General features: G+C 37.6%; 1 protein-coding gene across 6 annotated transcripts; it reads left to right on the top strand.

The window, feature by feature from the left end:
* On the top strand, positions 1-22,286 carry sgsm3 (small G protein signaling modulator 3). Of its 6 annotated transcripts, XM_048206800.1 has the most exons (22): positions 1-189; positions 7,539-7,611; positions 7,710-7,798; positions 7,954-8,017; positions 8,777-8,988; positions 9,294-9,401; positions 11,200-11,367; positions 11,469-11,664; positions 13,424-13,569; positions 13,698-13,931; positions 14,050-14,232; positions 16,468-16,623; positions 16,710-16,764; positions 17,354-17,403; positions 17,493-17,645; positions 17,815-17,885; positions 17,972-18,020; positions 18,112-18,197; positions 18,299-18,421; positions 19,411-19,471; positions 19,583-19,654; positions 21,163-22,286. In XM_048206800.1, the coding sequence occupies exons 2-21, from the start codon at positions 7,605-7,607 to the stop codon at positions 19,652-19,654; spliced, it is 2,283 nt and encodes a 760-aa protein (XP_048062757.1). In that variant the 5' UTR covers positions 1-189; positions 7,539-7,604; the 3' UTR covers positions 21,163-22,286. The 6 variants fall into 6 exon arrangements, with proteins under 6 accessions (XP_048062757.1, XP_048062765.1, XP_048062739.1 ...); XM_048206808.1 differs by lacking the exon at positions 19,583-19,654 and having other exon boundaries at positions 11,224-11,367; XM_048206782.1 differs by lacking the exon at positions 19,583-19,654 and having other exon boundaries at positions 2-189; positions 7,713-7,798.
* Positions 22,287-23,066: the final 780 nt, after the last annotated feature.

The raw sequence follows: 23,066 nt of genomic DNA, 5'->3' as shown, positions 1-23,066 counted from the left end.
AATCCTTCAGGGCGAAACACGAACAGGTGAATGACGCAAAACAGTCGGTCTGTGCGGTGTGCATCCGTCCACCATCACAAAACCCGAGTTAAAAGTACACATCCCATACTGACACCGTATCCAGAAAATATATGCGCAGTTGTGGCACGAAGTACATCTCTTCAGAAAGGAGATTCAGCATGACGTAAGGTAAGAAGACAGATAACACTGTTGGTTCGCTAGCTCGGTGGCTAATCGTAGCGGCAAGTGCATTGATCACTGATGCTTGACCAGTTAGTGTCTCGGAGCTAAAGCGGACTTTTATATATATATTTTTAGTGTGCTGTTTACGTGTTTTTACATGTATATAGTCAGTATCGGTATCGTCTATGAAAGCGGCAAACAGATTTTAATGTCGTCTCGGCTGTAGTTTGCACGTATTGTGTATTATTGAGAGCAATATGTTCATATTTGGAGAGCTTGGTTGCTATAATTTGCCCTGTAGATGTAACAACACTGTTTTCGCACGACATAAGATTATATTAAGAAGCAAACATTAAGGTTTCTTCTTGTTCTGAGATGTTCAGCTCGCGCATCGAAGTTTGCTTGACTTGACAGCAGCAGTGTTTTTGACAGTGCGCTACTCTTGTACGATTACAGATGATTGTCTGCTAATATCTATCGCAGTGGGGATGAATTATTATTATTATTAGGTTCGGTAACCCTGAAACGCTTATTACAGGTCCGTTATTCTGGTTCATTGTGAACTGCACCCGTGCGCCAGTTCGTGAACTCATTTCAGGTGCCATATGGTCCTGCTCCCATTGATTTTTTTGCTTTTTTAAAGGTCTCCATAGAATGCAAATGAAGAGTGCGGTCATGCTGGTCATATTATTTCTTCTCTAGGACACAAAATATGACGCTAGACAGAATATTATGGACTGACAGCTTTAGTCACCATTCACTTTCATTGCTCCTTTTTTTTTTTCCATAAAGTGAAAGCTGACTGAGGCTCGCATTCGGCCCTCATCTCTTTTTGTGCTAAACAAAAGAAAATCATTCAGGTGAGCGAATGATGACTCGTTTGAATAAAAAAAATATTTTTAGATGACATTTTTCTTTAATTAAATTAGAATAAAAATTCTTAATCGTGACCTCTAAATCTTATATAATATAGTTAACATTGGCTTTAAAGGGTTAGTTCACCCAAAAATTAAAATTCTGTCATTTATTACTCACCCTCATGTTGTTCCACACCCGTAAGATCTTCATTCATCTTCAGAACACAAATTAAGATATTTTTGATGAAATCTGATGGATTTGTGAGGCCTCTATTGAGAGCAAAGCCATTCAAACTCAAGATCCATAAAGGTACTAAAAACATATTTAAAACAGTTCACATGAGTTCAGTGGTTCTGTCTTAATATTATAATGCAACAATAATACTTTTTGTGCACCCAAAATAAAGTGTTTTCAACAATATCTATTTGCGCCGATTTCAAAACACTGCTTCATGAAGCTTCTGAGCTTTACGAATCTTCTGTTTCGAATCAGTGATTCAGATCTCCTATCAAATGGCTAAACTTCTGAAATCATGTGACTTTGGCGCTCCGATTCACTAATTCAAATCGTAAAGCTCTGAAGCAGTGTTTTGAAATCGCCCCATATATATATTGTTGAAAAGTCTTTATTTTGTTTTTTGCCGCACAAAAAGTATTCTCTTCGCTTTATAATATTAAGATAGAACCACTGTACTCGCATGAACTGATTTAAATACGTCTTTAGTACCTTTATGGGTCTTGAGTTTGAATGGCTTTGCTCTCAATGCAGGCCTCACTGAGCCATCAAATTTCATCAAAAATATCTTAATTTGTGTTCCGAAGATGAACGAAGGTCTTATGGCTGTAGAATGACATGAGGGTGAGTAATTGATGACAATATTTTCATTTTTGGGTGAACTAACCCTTTAAGTATTTATTTGCTTGAAGTTTAACAGAATTTAATGGGTTTGTTTCACTCCATTGATTTTAAGTGACTTTTTTCTCCCCCCAATTTTTTCCAAGGTGGAATGGATTTATAAACCTTTAAAACAAACCTATAGTGTGAGCTACTAGGTTGTTTATCTATGGAAAATGATTTTGTCGCAGCCATCATCCAGGTTTCTTCAAACTCGTTTCATTAAATTATCGTGTTTAACAGTGGAATTTGTGGTTGAAATCTACGCTATCCATGATTCTGTAAGGAAATCTCCACCAATCGGAATTGTCAAGACTTTTTAGCTCCACCCACTCCCATGAAGCACTGCGAATGACGCTGCGTCCAAAATCAGATACTTCTCTATTATATAGTGTGTGAAAAACAGTATGCGAATAGAGTAGTTTGTGCCCGAAAAGTACCCGGATGACTTACTACTTCCGGTAAGATTCTGAAGTGCACATACAATGGACACTTTACTATCCCATGAGGCCACGGGAGAGGATTTGTGAATGAATTTGAAGGGACGTAACTGACGCTGGTAGATCACGTGACAGTAACAACATAGCGGATGTAGTACGTCCAAATTCATTCATACTACACGCATTTGTACTATATAAAACATTTTCAACACTTTTTCAACGGTCGACTCGTGAAGTAAATTTTAATTCAAATGTAGTACCTACTCAACAGTACGCAATTTCAGACGCAGCTTCAGTCTCCCTACACTCTACCTAAATATTTGTGTTTGTATGCATATTTTACAATAAATTGAAAAAAAATGCTTCAGAGTTGTAGTTCTCGACCCTCATTAACTTTGTGTTTTCGTCTGATTTTCAAATGCTTTTTTGCTTTAAATCAAAGTTTGTGATTCAAATCATGGCTGGTTGGTTTGGTTCATGGCTTATAATTCTCAAAGACTTCTTTTAAAATCTGTATTTCTGAAACCAAGGGTGCTGAAAAAGTGGGCGGGCACCCTTGCAGTTTGAAAGATTGAATGTGCTTGTAATGTAATCATATTGTTTTGAACAACTTTGATCAGCGTTAACAAAGATTCCTTCGTCTGCTTGAAGTTTTGAATTCGTCTTTAAAACCGACACTCCCTCGACATATGTACAGTATAGTGTGGCTGTAAGGTTTGGCTTTGTTTGTCTACTGTGGTTCACGCCCTCCTTAAGCACAGTGCAGGTTAGGATATCCTGCAGAGATCACCAGCTTATGACACTTCTGATGGCCTCTGAGTGCATTATGTGTCCAACTGTGATGGGAAAAACGTACCCCGATATGAGCAGAGTCATCTCAGTGAGAAGGATCCCGTCTCTCATCAGCCCCACCTCCAGCTTTCCTTCCTCCAGCTTCTTCTAGTCACAACACGCCGTGAGTCATGTAACACACTGCCCCCGTCCCTCCCTCTGTTCTCCCCTTCTTGCTGACGTCAGAGAGCTGCCACGTGCCTCATGGCATGAATGGCCTTCGGTTGGCAGGCGTCTCGCTCAATCACTGTCTCACACGCACCAGTGTTATTTTGTCATTTTTATTAATATATTTTGTTTTATTTCAGTTAACGTTTATTTTACACCCGCTATTCCTCAGCCACACCAGCATAGTCATTTTAAAGGGAATAATTCACCCCCAAATCACTGTTACCCTTGTGTCGTCATGACAACGTTGCATTGATCTATCTACCTTGACATGATCCAATCTACTTTCATTATAGCAGCTAACAGGCAAGACTGTTTTCCTGAGAGTACTGGGATTTGCAACCTACTGTTATTGGAAACTGTAAGGTTTCTGTTTCTTAGAGTGTCTTCTGGGAGCACTGACTCCTCTCTCACACTGGACACTAATCTGGTGCCTTCAGCTTGTGTCTTTTTGGTTGCTGTGGGGTCTGTTGCCATAGGGATGATACTATCGATGGTGTTCACAGTGTGATGAGGATTGTCATTGTTTGTTTAATGATGGAGAGCCAGCAGTGATCTCTCAGACACACTGGTCTACATGAATCTGTATTCATTTGGCTTTGTAAATGGATAAAAAGCCATATATTTTAACTCTGAAATGCAGTAACACTCATTTCTACAACAGGGCTCAGTAATGTTTTATTAAGTGTTAACAAGATTTTGTAGTTTTTATAATCAATTAACACTTCTTTTGTCATTTTTTTTTTGTTCAAGATTTGTCACCAAAAAATAATTTGGTTTAACCAAACTTTCGGTTTTACCAAATGACACTTTTGGTTATACCGAATGATAATATTTTCAAACAATGCTAACAGGCTGATATCTAGCTAGCTAGCAAAAGAACAATCAAACATTTTCTGTTTAGTACAAGTTTTTAAAATATTACAACATTTATAGCGGTTTTGCCGAATGACCTGATGTTTCGGGACATGCGTATAAGCAAGTGAAAACTTGAACTTTTCAAATAGTTAAAAGAAAGTTAGCTAGTTTGCTTCACAATCATGTGGTCCTTTGCAGGCGTCTGAATGATGTCACATACTGTCACATGATATTGACCACATGACTTGATCCAAAATGGTCCCTTTATATCGGTTACTCCGAATGACATCAATGAAATTAATTTTTTCGGACATTATTTCTCATAACAAAGCAATGGCTTCTACACATAATTTTAATACTATTTTGCACTATGTTGATATATGATGTTAAAAGATATTTTAATCACAAATGAAATGGCTTCAGAATCTTTAAAATATTTAGAAAAATATAAATAAATCCTTTTGGATTCAATAAAAGAGATCTAGTTGTACTACCTTACATACTTTGGATGTCATATCTTAGTTTTTTATTATTATTATTAAGGCCTTTGGACAAAAAAAATGACCCATCACGTCATTGGCCCATATATATATATATATATATATATATATATATATATATATATATATATATATATATATATATATATATATATATATATATATATATATATATATATATATATATATATATATATATATAATATAGGTTTTTTAATAATGATCATTTTGAATATTTTTTTCTTGCCCATTATTTTATAGCAGCACATAAATGTTCTCCATTGAATGTTGTTTTCTTTACGAAATTCTTCACTCATTTTATTTATTTACAAAAAGAAAATTCACAGCAAACTGGACATTATATTTTTGTTTGAGAACACTGATGAAAAACCGATGATTTGTAGACATACTGAAGATTTCAAAACTGTCACAAGGTGCTTTTTCTTTTTCTTTTTTTTTGTTATCTTTGTGACAATAGCCCACATTCAGTCATTACTGAATCATGAGTGAACAGGACCTTTTCAAAAATACCAGTAAATTGGTTCTGGCAATTTACCAGTAATGGAAGTTGTAACATTACCAGTAAATTGGGCCAATCAAAGTTCTTATGGAGATGATGTGATTACTCTGCGCTGTTTACAGTAAGCTTTTTAATAGTTTTTTTTTTTTTTTTTTTTAAATATGCTAGATGATCTTCTATATCAGTTGCACCACATCTCGCAGCTTTTTCAACATGTCTCGCTTGAGACCCTGCCTTTTCCATTCATAAGCGCTACGGCTCTGCAGTTGGATACTATTATGCGCGTCGCATGTTTTTAAGAGTAAAAATGCATTCTGTTTGATCATCCATTGTGCCTGTCACTCAGACACCAAAAAATTTTTGTCAAAATGAACAGATAGTGAAATGCAAATGAAGACAATGGTGCAGTGTTTAAAGATCATTTCCAATGACTGACATCACAAAATTGACCCGTATTTTGCTGCTGATGTGTGTATGGTCTCTTAAGGAAAAAATGCCACAACGCCGTTACTTGTGTGAACAGCATATTTGTGTATAAGTCATTCTGGTAATTTTACGGTAATTTACCAGGATTACTGTGTGAAAGGGGCTAATGTAATGGTTCTCAAACAGGGGACTTCAGCAAACTTCCAAGTTATTCAAAGCTCTAAAATACTGTATCAGGTAGAAATTGTGAATCAAAAATATTTTTAAAAATCCTTACCCTTAACCCTTATCCAGTACATCATGAACAACTGAAAACATGGAAACATTTGAATATTGTTGTGGGCAGTAGGGGGCCTTGGGGTCAAAACGGTTGAGAACCACACAGAATCACAGAAAACCAAATGCTCAGGTTTGCAAGGCAAAAAAAAAAAAAAAAAGGGTCAAGATGATCACTAGATCACTACATTTTCAGCAGAAAGCTCTCTCTCTCTCTCTCTCTCTCTCTCTCTCTCTCTCTCTCTCTCAATATCTCTCTCAATATCTCTTTCTGTATTATATCCATCAGTGAAATGGAGCTTCCAGGAGGTCCTGTACTTGCATTATGCATATCCAGATAACGTCTAAGTTTTTCCATTGCTCTCTTTCTGACGCCATGCTAAACACACACACACACACACACACACATACACACATATATATATATATATATATATATATATATATATGCAGAGCAGGAAGATAAGCTCTGGTGCATTTATAGAGCAGTCCTTAACTCTGTTCCCAAAGACTCTTTGGCTTTCATTCAACAAGGAAGTGATTTATTTTAAACAAACAAGGAAATTGAATGGTGCATCAGCATACCAGCTGAAAAGCCTCTGGCAGCCATAAACCATCACGTTTCTTAAAACACTGTCTCAGAGCACGGGTCCTGTTTGGTAAACCCACATCCGCAGTACTTAAAAGAACACCTGACCTGTTATCCGCCAGCAGCACTAAATCTACTACATCAGATCAACAAAAATTATTTATGTAACAAGCAATCAAACCAACATTAGGCATTCTGAGTTGAGATGCATTTAAGAAAGCCCTACATGGTAATAATTAATAGAAAAAAAGATAAGAATGTGCATCTGTCATGTAAACAATACAAAACAATTGCCTACATCATGTGAACAATCTGCACATATAGGCTATTTAAAAAAAAAAAAAAAGAAAAAAAAGTTGCTTAATTCACACCATATACAGATGCTTATATCATTTCTTTTGATTTGGGTGGGCCTATAATCCCATATCCCCCCTCTCTCACATTCCCTAATGGGTTTGTTGTGAGTTTAGTGGAGAAACAATGCCTGCCTTATGCTAGGCTGTAAACCCAGCTGATGTCAGTGTTAGAGAGAGAGAGAGAGAGAGAGAGAGAGAGAGAGAGGTCATGTAAGGTAGTGTGTTGTCTATGGGCTTCTCATTGGGCTGATTTCTTCATGTGGACATGCTGTGCTGCTGAAGATTTAGCTCGCCATCCTGTGTGTCTGTGTTGATCTGGAGAAATGGAGCATGAAAGAGGACAGTATTAAGATGCCTGCAGCTCAAGTTTAGCTTTAAAAAAAAAAGCTTTCAGACATTGCACTTCCTCATAGTCTACTACTTTTTTTCCTTATTGAATTGCACTAAAGTGACGTTATATGATATTCTGCTTTGTTGGCTCCTTTAAGCGCATTTTTTAAGGTAAGGTAATTATTTCTTGAGGCTGTGAATTGCATTGATCACTTGAGTAATGATGCTCTCTGTGTGTGTTAATGGCTTTACTACTATGTTTAATGGGAATGTTTTTACATATTTGGTATGTGTTGGTCCCTTATCTAGGACCTGTGAACCTCGACCTGACCTGCTCTAGTCGGACTCTTCTCTTCAGACACTAAAACAAATACCATGTCAAGTAAGCTTACTGCATGAATATACAAAATAAAATGGGAGCATGGTTGTATTTGTGTATTGTTAAACACAGTAAATCCCCTCATAGAGTTTTCTGTTTAGCAGGTAGTTACACTCCAGCCCCAGGGGGGCCTTTTTCGGCCCTCACACCCAGCATGTGGCCCCAGGACATCCTGGCGAAGTACTGTCAGGTAGTTTACTGACATTTCTTTCTTTTTGTTCTTAGAGGAATGTTTTATTTAATTTGCATTGATAAGTGCCAGATAAATGGTATTTTGTTATTGTAACATCTTCATTGTCATGGGAGATGGTTCATTTCTCACAGACATTGTTCTGATTATTGCAGAAAGACCCCAGTATGGAAGCAGAGCTGCAGTACGATGAATTTGGGTTCCGGATTGACAGTGAAGGTTGGTGTGGGAACATCTGCATTAATAAAAAGTTAAAAAGGCTCAACCTTAACACTTGTCTTGGACAACCACAGGAAAAAAAAAGCTAAATCTGTCTTTACATTGCATTATGTTTATGCACTAAGTTTGCATAATCCATTATTCTGCACCACCCCAGATGGTTTTAATAATACTGTATATATTACCAGTCAAAAGTTTGGGGTTAGTGAGTGTTGTTTTGTTTTTTTAAGAAATGATTACTTTAACTCAGAAATGATGCATTATGTTGATCAAAAGTGACATTTATAATGTTACAAAGATTTATATTTCAAATAAATGCTGTTCTTCTGAACCCTATTTTCATCAAAGTTTCCTATAAAATATTTATCATTATTATTATTTTTTTAATATTAAGCAGCACCACTGTTTTCAACCAAATAGTAGTAATATTTCACAATAGATTTTACTGTATTTTTATCAAACACCTTTGTGAGCATAAGAGACTTGTTTTAAAAACATTTAAAAATCTTACCAACCCCAAACTTTTGAACAGTAAAGTATATAATATGTATTAAAAAACACTATGTATAATGATTGCCAATAATTTAATATGTTAAATCTTTGTAGAAGTGTTTTTTGGGACAGGTGACTTTTGTAAAAGTAAGTGATCGGGTTTAAAAAGACGAGTAAAATGGAGAAGCTTAATGTCTCATCTAGTGCTGTCTTTTCTCTTCTTTGACAAGAGTGTGAAACTGTTTTTTTTGTGTGTGTGTATTTCAGATGGGGTTGAGACACGAAAATGGCTGCGTGGTGAGGGAGCCCCTGAAAGAGAAGATCCTCAGCAAAGACTTCGCTGGCAAGCCCATCTGGAGTTCACCCACAATAACACTGTAGGAGACCTGACGTGGGACAAGATCTCCCCCACACTGGCCCGCTCAGACCGCCTCCGTTCCCTCGTGCTGGGGGGCATACCGCACAGCATGAGACCACAGGTCAGCACTGAGAGCCTGTTTATCGACCTCACAGCATATTAAAAGCTGTCTTTGTATTGTTACACACCATCAGGCGGCTTATCTGCTGATGTAATGTTCCCATGGCAACCATGTTCATGCTTGAGGGATTCTTAATGTCACTGAAATAGGACATGATGTCTTGGTAATATCTTGTTTATGCTGTATTGCTATTTTTAGAGAATCCCATGAGAACAGCGGTGCGTCTCGAATCTATGATCTTCCAGCTGCATCTTTGTGTGTTTATCTGTCTCGTACTCCATTGTCTCTCTAATGCATTTCCTCAGTTGTGGATGCGTTTGTCGGGGGCCCTGCAGAAAAAGAGAACGTCAGAAATTTCCTACAGGGAAATCGTCAAAAACAGCTCTAATGATGACACTACAGCAGCCAAGCAGGTACATGTCATCTCTGCCACAGATCTATTGTGGAGATTTATTTGAAGTAGAAATTTCTATTTCAAATAAATGTTGTTCTTTTGAACTTTCTATTTATCAAAGAATCCCCCAAAAAGATGTATAACGATTTCAACAAAATATTAAGCAGCACAACTGTTTTCTACGTTGATCATAATAATAAATGTTTATTGAGCAGCAAATCAGCATATTATAATGATTTTTGAAGGGTCAGACACTGAAGACTGGATGCTGAAAATTCAGCTTTGAATATCACAAATAAATTACATTTTTAAATATAGGCCTTTTTCAGTAGTTCACCAGTTCAACAGTTATTTTAAATTGTAATAATATTTCACAATATTGCTCTTTTTACTGAATTTTGATCACATAAATGCAGCCTTGGTGAGCATGAGAAACATTAAAAAAAATCATACAGACTCCAAGCTTTTGAATGGTAGTGTATGTCATTTACATTTCAAGTCAAGTCAGCTTTATTTATATAGCACTTAATATAATACAGGTTGTTTCAAAGCAGCTTTACAGGGATAGCAGGAAAATGATTCAGTAATGCAAACAGAGTTCATTTAGGCTGTACAGCACTTATAACTTTTAAACTTTTATTTATTTAGCTGATGCATACAAACAACAAAAACAGAAGCCTTGAATATTAGTAGCTATGTAAAAAGCTTATTGGTAAAACATGATGATGTTCTATGTTTTCTTCCAGCTTGAAGAATAATGAAACATGCTAAATTTAACATGCTACATTGTTATTTAAATTCACTGTGGCAAAAAAAATATACATAAAAGATAATATCTGAATATCTCAAAATACAAGTCTTGGGATATGTGTTTATAGTTTTTCTTTTTTTTACTTTAGTTGGTGTGTAATGTTGCTGTTTGAGCATAAACAACATCTGCAAAGCTACGAGCTCAAAGTTCAATGCAAAGGGAGATATTTTCTTTTAAAGAATTCTGTTTAAAACAAGCTTCTTCCTGGGTTAGTGACATCACTAACCCTAAAATTTACATAAACCCTGCCCCCGAGAACATGCAACAAAGAGGGTGAGGCCATGTTGGGCTTCTTTAGAGAAGAGGAAGAGTTGTTGTAGTAGAGTGTTGTTGCCATGCCGTCATTTTACGCCAGACTGCTTCACAAACAAGGGTCAATTCAACACTGGATTTGCACAAAAGATTAACGGTGATGACGGCACATGCTAGTCGATAAGTTGAATCAACTCCACAGCAACTATATAAATTTATACACTAACCGTTCAGAAACATCTATAAGTTGTCTCTCCATCAGTGTCCGACCCTGGTTTGAACAGTATAAGGCTGAACACCGTTACTGACGATCATCATTTTGGCTGCGTGAGATTGTCCAGCTTTGTTGTTGTTGAGCATCTGTAGTGCAAGCTGTTAAAGCTCCGCCTTCTTTTGGAAAGCAGGCCGGGAGCAGCTCATTTACATTTAAATGGACGCACACAAAAACAGCATGTTTTTGCTCACACCCAAATAGGGGCAAATTTGCCAAGATATAATAAATGATCTGTGGAGTATTTTGAGCTGAAACTTTACAGACACATCCTAGAGACACCAGAGACTTTTATTACATCTTGTAAAAGAGGCATTATAGGTCCCCTTTAAACGTATAACTACTTTTAATTTGATCTGTCTGCCACAATAATGTTTTTGAATTATCTTCATTTGGGTTTTGTGTCAGCTAACATCAATATGCATTTAACTTGTGATGTATTTGATTTATTTATTACCATCTTCCAATATTTCCTTTATTAAGGTTCTCTCTCTGTCTGTGCTGCAGATAGAAAAGGATCTTTTGCGGACCATGCCCACTAATGCATGCTTCAGCACTTTGTCAAGCGTGGGGGTGCCCAAGCTCAGGCGGGTCCTGAAAGGGCTTGCATGGCTGTATCCCGACATCGGCTACTGTCAGGGCACTGGCATGGTGAGGAGCAACCTTAACACAGACTCTCTGTCTCTCTGTCGTCTAACATTTGGGTCATCAGGTGTCAGACTCTGTAGCATGTGTGTTTGTCTTTGATGCAGGTGGTGTCCTGCCTGCTGTTGTTTCTGGAGGAGGAAGATGCTCTGTGGATGATGTGTGCTCTGATAGAGGACATGCTGCCTCCCTCATACTTCTCCTCCACTTTGTTGGGAGTTCAAACTGACCAGCGTGTGCTCAGACAGCTCATAGTGCAGTATCTGCCTCGTCTGGACCAGCTGCTACAGGAGCATGACATTGGTGAGACACGCACAGCCTCACATTAAGAGGGTCCTTAAAAGTCTTGAATTCAGTTTGGTCAAATTTAAGGTCATAATAACAAGTCTTAAATATCTTAAATGGTATAACAAAAGTCTTAATTATAATTTTAAAGGTGCAGTAAGCGATTTCTGAGAAACACTGTTGATATCTGATATTGACACCCAAACAAACACTCATTGCTCCGCCCCAAAAATAACAAACACACAATGCAACACAGGCAACCACAACAGCAGCCGCATCAGACAGCTGTGATTCAACAACATCCAATTCAAAATCCAATGTTACTCGCGTATCAAAGCAACCTCGGGTGTCTGTTTTCAGGCCTTCACGCTCTCTAACTTCTCTCCAGCACTAGAAAGCTTTTCCAATATTAATGCATGTCCTAGTTCTTGACTGATCATAACCCTTCTTTCCAATTATATTCCTCTGACCAGGGATGTGCACAGACATTTTGGGGGACAGGGGCTCAAGCGGAAAAAAGGGCTCTTCTCAATTATTTATTTAAAAAAACATTTTTTTAAACAAAACGTTAAATATATTAACACAACTCTTCCTTACCGATTTATTTTAATTCCCTCACACAACTGTTTCATACTCAACAGATTTCTACAAAATAATCAGTTTACGCAGAGACCATGGTCTTCTTTAGTATTCACTAGGTTTCTCACAAGAGAAGGCAACGTCAAAGGAAACTTTGCCACAATGTGCATGTTTTCTATGCTACTAGTCTCAAGTATATATTTAGAATAAATGACTGCACCAAGGAGAGGGACATAGTTTCACTAATGATTTGTTTATTTTGAGCAAGGCAATAAATCGCTTTAATTCTTTTGGTGGTACTGGAATACATAACACTTCAAAATTAAACAAAAATCTTCACACTAAACTGGAAAAAGCTGTTGCTGCTATTTTGTTAATTTTACAGGAAAAAACACCGCAAAAATTAGATCCTATTCACCTGCAGTGTCAAGCGTATGCAAATGACAGGCGTTAACTAATTAAATTGCGTTAACGCATTTTAATTAGTTAACGCCTAATTTGCACATCAATGTGGCGAATGTGATGATGTTATTAGACACAAATTTTACTGTTCACTTGTAGTGTTTTCATTAAGTACAGCACATTAGCCTGTATGTATGGCCATGATATGTTGCCTTAGCTTAACGTAAGCTAACTTTTTACATTAGCTAGTAGTTCATGAGTCATACATGTTACTTTTTGTAAAATGGAGGGACAGAAATCGCTCAAATTTCATCAAAAAGATCTTCATTTGCATTCCAAAGATGAATTTAAGTCTTACGGGTTTGGATTGACATTAGGGTGAGTAGGTAATGACACAAATACTCAGCAAGACAGGCATATTGACATAACTGTGTGTGTATTTGACCGTTCAAGTGCAGTAAGCCACAAAAGGGAACTGAATTCGGGATTGCTCGAGCGCTTTGGCTGTGTGTCAGACAGCACGAGTACCGCAATGAGTTGTTTTCCGCAGATTACTGCGCTTAATAACTCTTTTAACGTCAAGCAGGACACACGTAGGTAACAGTCGTGTGCCCAGTCTATTCTCTGCTGTATGCGTCGACCTAAAATTAGGACTTCTCACAACTTTTTGTTGTAGCCTATTAAAATCAGTCAAATGGCATTGCAAGCCATTGCAATATACATATCGCGATGTGTACATTTGCGATATTTTGATAAATCGTGCAGCCCTACCTAATGTTCATGTTTTCCCTCTCAGAACTGTCTTTAATCACGCTGCACTGGTTCCTCACTGCCTTTGCCAGTGTGGTGGACATACGCATCCTGCTGCGAATCTGGGACCTGCTCTTCTACGAGGGTTCAGTGGTGCTCTTCCAGGTTACACTGGGCATGCTGAAGATCAAGGTAGCTCATGTCTTTGGTTGTTTTGTTTTTTGTATTCTATTAACTACAACTTCATATTTTAAATAAGGCAATGATGAGTGTTTGATTTGACACAGTCAATAATAATCGTTTCTTCCCGTGTTCTTAAGGAGGAAGAGCTGGTATCGTCTGAGAACTCGGCATCCATCTTCAACACGCTGTCAGATCTGCCCAGTCAACTAGAGGACGGAGCCGCAGTGCTGGGAGAGGCTGTGCGTCTGGCAGGATCTCTGTCTCAGGATAACCTAGATGCACACAGACACAAGCATTTGGCCTACATCCTGGCAGAGCAGGCCCAGCTCAACTCCAACAACTCCCATTCTCTCCACACCAACCTCAACAAAGTGAGATCATGAAAAACATCTTTAACCATCATCTGTGATGCACACAGTTTGACACACCCCAATGACAAGATACAAAATGTGATCGAAGGCTCACTCATAGTTGTGTGTCATTGTGCAGGTGGTCCGCAGACAGAGCCTGCACAGGAAATCCACCCTGAGTTCGCTGCTTTGGGGCGAGGACGAGGTGGAGGCAATGAAGGCCAAAAATATTAAACAAACAGAGCTGGTGGCAGCGCTGAGAGAAGCCATCAGTCGCACCGCAGAGCACTTTCACTGCCTGGACCCTCGCAACTGCAGCACCGTAAGAGCCACTCAATCAAATGAATCTACCAGGAAGAATTCAATTAGAAACAGAACATTTGCACTGAAACCGCAACACTGTGACTCATGTATGGTTGCACTGAGCTGACCGGATGACTCACTGAGTTGTTTTGTTGAATTGTGTAAATTAGGCTTATGCAACAAGAAATTAGCAGCACACTTGCATTCCCTGTAAACAGACCACCATGAGTCATGGACAGTCTCGAGTTATTAATCAATTATAATCATTAAGTAGTCAGATATCAAGTCAGATATTTAATTTGACAATACTGAATTCCTCTGAAATTTAAACTGGAAGAAAACTTTCTGTCCATCTTATTATTATTATTATTATTATTATTATTATATCATTAGTTATTAATAATTATACTAATGATAAAAATTGTCATAATATTTACAGTATTGTAATTATTGTAATAATTATATTTATTATTATTATTATTATTATTATTATTAGCAACCAGGGCTTGACATTAACTTTTTTGCTCACCAGCCAATGTGGCTAGTGGTTTTCCAAAGTTACTAGCCACTCAGCATTTTCACTGGCCACAATTTTGCTGTTGGGAAATTACATTTTATATGATTAAAGTTGACTCTGGCATGCTTAAATGACTTGATTTTGAGTCATTTTACTTGATTTACAAGATTTAAAACCCTTTCAAACTTACAAATGCAGATTGACCACCCAAATCAAGACTACATTGTATATATCAGGTATGTACAGTTATTTTTGTTAGGCTATATAAAAAGAACAAAGAAGCAAATTACAAATAGTAATTTAAAAAATATATATTTTTCAGATACATATGTTTATTTAGCATACATGTAGGCCTATACATGTATTTAACATTTTTTGATGTTTGATTAACATTAATGACAGAGGGTTATTTATTTGGGGGCTGCTGAATGCATGGACGTCATATACCCACCTGTTTTTACCCACCTGTTTACGTCCACTTAGCCGTAAGCCATAGCCGACTGTATTCACGCGAGATACTCCACACGATGCATTTTGACATCTGTGTGTGCGTGTATTCAGGCGCAAGGAGAACTGAATCGCGCGACAGAGAGCTCGCGCATGCAAGCGCTTCTGTTGTGTCATTTAGCGCGATTCCGCCTATCCCACCTTCACTAACCGCAAGTTAATCGATAAAGAATTGTGACTGAATTGTAATTTTTGTGGTACGACGAGCTTGGCTACTTTTCATTTGGCTGTAGGCTGAAATTATATTCAACCCGCCAAAGTGGCTAGTGGGAGTGGCTGTCTTACCCGCCACAGCTGAAATCTACCCGCATTTGGCGGGTTGGCGGGTGTTAATGTCAAGCCCTGTTAGCAACTGTTGACCTTAAAGGGTTAGTTCACCCAAAAATGAAAATTATGTCATTAATGACTCACCCTCATGTCGTTCCAAACCCGTAAGACCTTCGTTCATCTTCAGAACACAGTTTAAGATATTTTAGATTTAGTCCGAGAGCTTTCTGTCCCTCCATTGAAAGTGTTTGTACGGTAGACTGTCCATGTCCAGAAAGGTAATAAAAACATCATCAAAGTAGTCCATGTGACATCAGTGGGTTAGTTAGAAGTTTTTGAAGCATCTAAAATACATTTTGGTCCAAAAATAACAAAAACTACGACTTTATTCAGCATTGTCTTCTCTTCCGGGTCTGTGTATATCCACAGTGACGCTGCTTCTTCTTCTACGGCGGTTGGCATCCAGCTTATTGGTGCATTACCGCCCCCTTCTGCTCCGGACTGTGACGCAATTAGGACATCCGCGACATGCACACCTACGCACCATTTTAAAAAATATAGCAATACCAAAATACAAACAATGTAGAATAGCTTGAATACAGCGTGCGTCTCCCTCAGACTGTAAATGAAGCTCGGGCGCACTAGATAACACGTCATCAGCGTCACTGTCACTAACCCACTGATGTCACATGGACTACTTTGATGATGTTTTTATTACCTTTCTGGACATGGACAGTCTACCGTACAAACACTTTCAATGGAGGGACAGAAAGCTCTCGGACTAAATCTAAAATATCTTTAACTGTGTTCTGAAGATGAACGAAGGTCTTACGGGTTTGGAACGACATGAGGGTGAGTCATTAATGACATCATTTTCATTTTTAGGTGAACTAACCCTTTTATTTTTATTATAGCCCAAAAACATTTGTTTTGTATATTTCTTGTGTGTGTCTTTCTCTCTAGGATTTGACTCCAGACTATTCTATGGAGAGTCATCAAAGGGATCACGAGAACTTCCTGGTTGTGTCTCGGAATCGTCGGAGACGAGCCAAAGCGTTACTGGACTTTGAACGGCACGATGATGATGAACTGGGCTTTCGGAAGAATGACATCATCACAGTGCGCATCTGCCGTTTCTGTCCTTTAAACATGTTAACTGACGCCTTACCCTTGATTCTTAACTGTGTATTTATGTTTATTCTTAGATTATCTCACAGAAAGATGAGCACTGCTGGGTGGGAGAACTGAACGGCCTGAGAGGTGAGCTGAGATGAGTTTACAATAGAGTGGTGCAGGTATGACAGTGCAAAATGTAGAAACGAGTTAGCATTTTAGCACTTCCGGTTCCATTGTGCCAAAGACAACGGGTTCTTGGAATGGGATTTTGGTTAAATGGCTGAAATAAGGTCTGTGGTGAACACAAGCTCGAAACACTTTCACGTTTTATTCTACGAAATAAAGCATCAGCATTACCCCACTCCTGATTTTTGTTTTTTTAAGAAGTTGTTACATGTCTTGAAAAAGGCGGTTGCTAAATGGGACTACAGAGGCAGTCAGGGAGATTAAATGTCATCATGCCGAACAGGTAAGCTCAGTCCGCTTTTTAATAATTATTCTTGATGGACAAAACGTGTATCATAAACTGCTGTTGATCACAGAGCTTGTTTTTTGCAATAATCCAGAAGCCTATGGAAAAATCCTATTGGGTTTTTGCGTGATGCTAACTGCCGATTGGCCTACAAAGTGACGTCATACCTGCGCCATAAACATTAAATCTGATTTTCTGAAATGGTCCCTACTACACTTAGAAGTCCATCAGTATTTCCCATAACACTTTTTGTCTTTTTAGGCTGGTTTCCTGCAAAATTTGTGGAAGTCTTAGATGAACGAAGTAAAGAGGTGATTATTAATAGGGAATGTCTTTGCTTGTGACGATAGGTCATTAAGCGGTTTATTTTCTCATGCACATCTGTGTTGTTGTTGTTCAGTACTCTCTGGCTGGAGATGACACAGTAACTGAGGCAGTCAATGACTTGGTCAGAGGCACATTGTGTCCTGCTCTCAAGGCCATCTTTCAGCACGGCCTGAAGAAGCCCTCCATACTTGGGGGACCCTGTCACCCATGGCTTTTCATTGAGGAGGTACATGACAACTTTTGTGAGAGAAATGTCTTACTGTCACTCCTTTTTTAAAGTGCTTTTGTAGCAGGTTGTGTTTCCTATATAAATAAATATAGAGTATAGATGCATACATGCCAGAAGTACAAGTGGGTGAAAGAGTTGTGGTTGTGTGTGTGTGTGTTAATCACAGGCAGCCAGCAGAGAAGTGGAGAGAGATTTCAACTCTGTCTACTCCAGACTGGTGCTGTGCAAGACCTACAGGTGAGACATGTAGTAATATAAACATAACACATCCTCATAACGGTGCTTTGTTGATACGATAGCCGGTCGGATCCTTGTCTCTTCAGGTTAGATGAAGATGGGAAGGTGCTCACACCTGAAGAGCTACTGTACAGGGTGGGTTTTACAATAGAAATCTTATTAGTGATCAGCAGTTGAGTATTGTTTTTTTGCTTATGCATTGAGCGCCCCCTGTCTGTCATGTTAGGCAGTGCAGTCTGTCAACATGAGCCACGATGCTGCTCACGTTCAGATGGATGTCAAGTTCCGCTCGCTTATCTGCGTGGGCTTAAAGTAAGTCACCCTGCTGATATACTCTCTCTTTATGATTTATTTTCCCATTATGCAAGCTTGCAGCATATTCTCTCTTCATCTGTGTGTGTGTTTTGTGTCAGTGAGCAGGTGCTGCACCTTTGGCTGGAGGTGTTGTGTTCCAGTATGAGTGCCGTGGAGAAATGGTACCATCCCTGGTCTTTCCTGCGCAGTCCTGGCTGGGTTCAGATAAAGTGTGAACTCAGGTAAGACTGAGCGTCTGTTGATGAGCTGAGATGGCTGTCTCTTTGAGAATTACAGACTGTCAAATTCCTCCATCAGATCTCAAACCTGTGCTAAACTTGTGTATATATCAAAAATGGCAAATTGAACGGAACAGCGGTGTTAATTAGTTATATGAAGTTAATCAAATCATAAATAAAAAATGTTTTGCAGATTTTATTTCTGAGAGTAGACATGATGCTGAATTGGTCATTCCAGACTTGCTCATTTGTTTTTATTGAAAGTGATGTACCACCAGTATGCAATTTTTGTTAAACCCCTCTGTCTATAAAACACATTTTGTTGAAATGTACTGCTTTTAATGTCAATAGGTAATGTTTTTACACAGAAAGTTCTTTAATGGATATTTTTAAAAATGTTTCACCAGAATTTTTATTTATCTATTTTATTTATTTTTCAAATATTGGAATGAAAAATCGTATATAATGTTTGTTATATGTATGCGAGTTGGCTAATTACTAACTAATGTGCTAATTCTGTTTATTTATTTATTTTTTAATATATTGATCTTGCAATTAAATTAGCCATAGTTGCTAATATGGCAATAAAAAATAAACAAACTGTTGATGGGCTGAAATTGGGGTTACAAGAACAGAACAAAGAGAAATTTTAAAATTTGGTAATTTAATGTATTTTTTATTTAATTTTCAAAACTAGTCATAAGAATAACATTTTAAAATGTACAAATTGTCTTGTTACTCTACATTTTATTTCTGCTCTAAATTATTATTATTATTATTTTAATTAAACATGACATTTTCTCATAAGCCATAATAATTAATTTAATTTCCGAGCAAATCTTTGAGTCATTTCATAACTTGGTCTGAATGATTCATTGCTGAATTCTCTCTAAGGGTCATAGAAATTCATTGAAGTGTCAAGAAGTGTTTAAAGCTGGTTTTGGTTTATTTTGAGTGTATTACTGACATGAGTTTGTATGTGCTGCTTTCAGAGTTCTCTCAAAGTTTGCCTTCAGTCTCTCCCAAGACTGTGAGCTGCCTACCAAAAAAGAGGTGAGAGATTAACACTTCCTTGACTCACATTCACTCAACGTCTCACATGTCCTCCCACACACACGCAGACTCAAAAAACACACAGTGTAATGTGTTTGTCTGCCATTCCAGAAGTCTCCCGTTCTCAAATCAGAAGTGGTGGATGTCTTGGTCCAACATCACCTCTTTAGTTGGGACCTCTAGGTAATTCTGGCAACTAGCTTAATAACTAGCTGCCAAAGCAAGAAGTGGTGGTAGTAGTAGCTGTAGCGCTTGGTGTGTCCTGCTCTCCTGTTCACTGCTGTTTACATAGTGGCTCCACATAATGTGAACTAAACCTCTAAAAACCAGTTTAGCAGCTTTTGTGTTGAATGCTAATTAAACTCTAAAGCAAATACTACTCTCCACTAAAGACAGACCTCTGTGTGCTTGTAAAGATAAAGGCCTGCTCACACCAAGTCATATGCAGATAAACAGCAAACATTTAGCACCAGAACTATTCAGTCAATCTATCTAATGCTGATTTATTTAATCTTTTAAATTATTATTATTATTTTTTTTTACCTGTGCTTCATTTTAATCATCTAAATGAAAGGAAAATTAATGATTTTTTTTTTAAGTCTCTTACCCAGACTGCATTCATTGGATAAAAAATACAGTAAAATTGTGAAATATTAAAATTAAAATAACTGTTTTCTTTGTAATATATTTTAAAATGTAATTTATTTCTGTGATGATCATTACTCCAGTCTTCAGTGTCACATGATCCTTCAGAAATAATTCTAATATGATGATTTGATGCTAAAAAAAAATATATTGAATATTATTATCAGTTGAAAATGTGCTGATTAATATTTTTATGAAAATCGTAATACATTTTCTTTCTTGGTTCTCTGACTAATAGAAAGTTCAAAAGAACAGCATTTATTTGAAAGGGAAAGCTTTTCCATTTTTTTTTTTTTTTTTTTTTTTTCCAATTCATTATAAATGTCTTTACTGCCACTTTTGATCAATTTAATTTATCCATCTTACTGATCCCAAAATTTTGAACAGTAGTGTATATCATATTATAATAACATAATGCAAACTCATTGGACGATTCTATTTATTTATTTTTGCATTTGAACAAATGAAAAATACATGAATATATGTATTCAAAAACTTTTCATGCAGACATCAACTTTGTGTGAACAGGCTTTAAGGGTGGATCGTCTGGGTGTCTGACTAGTTGCCATCACCTTCATTGTGGGAATTGACAGGATGCAATATTGCGCAGGATGATATTTCGATTATGACGTATGCATGCTCGTGAAAATCCTCTCTCCATTCTGGTAGGCTCGATGCTAATGGAGTTTTTTGCTGTTGTCTATAAGTTGCATTGAGAGGAATTCCACAGTGACGCCACATTCACTTGAAACGCGAGACCATTGGCGCTAATGTTAGCTCGTAGAGGAATTTCCGCTCTGTCCTTTAGCTGAATTAGCGCACCGTGGTTCTCGTGTCACCACTGACCTTTTTGTCTTGACTCGAGCTCTCAAGCACTGATAGAGTGCCATGTTTAATTAAAGCAAGAGAGTGGTGAAAATCAGCGGGAATGCTGAGCACAGCCATTTGTTTTAATTAATTCAGCCAACAGAGAGCTGTTTAATCAGCGCTGTGCAGTTGTGAAGACACATTACCGAACGGCTCACTTTACCCCACTCTTTTTCCAGGAGAAGGAGCAGAGGCCTCTGAAGGAGGGAGTTCAGGACATGTTGGTGAAACATCACCTCTTCAGCTGGGACATCGACGGCTAAAACATCACACACATCCTGTGAGCTGCACACACAGGCCAAATCACTCTCCATCTGCAGAAAAACAGGGATCACATGTGAAATTAAAGTTCATTTCATGTACAGCTTTATGTCACATGGCTGAAATGGTGAGTGTTAGTGTGTTTTGGCACAATAGTTTCACTTTTTGTGACTCTTGTAAGAGTCTGTCTGTACAAAGGAGGAGTCCATTGCCAAGAGTTCGCACAGAATCAAACTACAGAAAGGGCCAATGTGGTCTGCCTGCAAGCACTTCCCCTCCTCCGAAGCAAAATAAATATTGCACCATTTGGGGCACAATTACAGTGGTCATGACTCAAATGAATGGTAGCTTCTGAAGAGTTGTTTTGAAGAGCTAAATCAGTATCAATGATCACGTTTCATGTTTGTGTATTGGGAATTAAACCACATTTAGTCAAACACATATGCTTCGCAATGTCAAATGATCTTTAGTGGATTTTTAAATCAAGATGGTTTCCAAAATAACTGGTTTCCACCCCACATCTGTAACATCAAATTACATCTACAGCAAAGTAATGACAGCAGGTGATTGAGAGACTCATTTACTGTAGTCAGATCTCTCTCTCTCTCTCATGTGTAGTTCAGACTGCAGCATTTGATTGAATCGACCTCTATTGGGCCATGAAGGACATCACTGATTCATTGTTGGTGTGGCAATGAATCGACCTGGTTACATATGTTGGTATTTCTTATAAACCATGTAAAGTATACAGTAAAGAAGAGAAACTGGTATTTAGCTTTTTGAAATGTAAAATTGATTGTCCAGCACTGCATTACAGTCTACATCAAGTCATAATGGACTACTTTAAGAGCCTACAGCGGCACAATTACATGTTACGTGAGTTAAAGGAAAAGGGGCTCCACTTTGTAGTTCTTATAATTGGTAAAAATGGTTGTTTTCAACCAAAAACTAGTCTGTAATGGTTAAGCATGACCAACTCGCAGGGCTTTAGATCATATCCACGATCACTGATGTGTACGTAAATAAAAATCTATATCTGTAAGAATTCTTGTTTGTCTTTTATTTGTGCAACATCTGTTCGTTTTCAATCATTTACTTTCTTTGTTGTTTTACAACCAATTGAAACGCATTATTGAAAAGGAAAAAAGTGGGGAGGGACTTTGTTCAAGCCAATGGTTGTTTGGGTGGAGGGAGATCTGAACACAAGCTTGCAGTCAATTGAAAAAGGGACAGAGTTTAAGCGGATTGGAGAAGTTCAGCACACATCACCAGACACAAGTCTGTCACCAGAAGATTGAGTCGTGATTAAAATTTACTACGTTAAGCTTTAGAAATTAAAACTGCATATTAGAATCATTCACAATTTAGAAAATAGAGTAAATTTCCATATAATGGAAATATTCTGACTTATATGGATATAAAAAAATAAACTTTAAGTTTAGCTAAATGTATAATTGTCTCAATGTATTTAGTACAATTAAAATGTTTTAAGTTAAAATGCTACACATCAATAATAAGAGGGGTCCCTGCTCCATCTATAAAGGGATAGTTCACCCAAAAATCATTTACCCACCCTAAAGTTGTTCCAAACCTGTATGAATTTCTTTGTTCTGCTGAACACAAAGGAAGATATTTGTTAGAATGTTTGTAACCAAACAGATCTCATCCCCCTTTGACTACCGCAGTATTTTTTTCCTACTATGGTAGTCAATGGGGGCGAGCTTTGTTTGGTTACAAACATTCTTCCAAATATCTTCCTTTGTGTTCAGCAGAACAAAGAAATTCATACAGGTTTGGAACAACTTTAGGGTGAGTAAATGTC

Source organism: Megalobrama amblycephala, linkage group LG1 (assembly GCF_018812025.1).
Source record: "Megalobrama amblycephala isolate DHTTF-2021 linkage group LG1, ASM1881202v1, whole genome shotgun sequence".
In the NCBI taxonomy this organism is placed as follows: domain Eukaryota; kingdom Metazoa; phylum Chordata; class Actinopteri; order Cypriniformes; family Xenocyprididae; genus Megalobrama; species Megalobrama amblycephala.
Note: the sequence above shows the minus strand (reverse complement) of the source record. Positions and strands in the feature narration are given on the sequence as shown.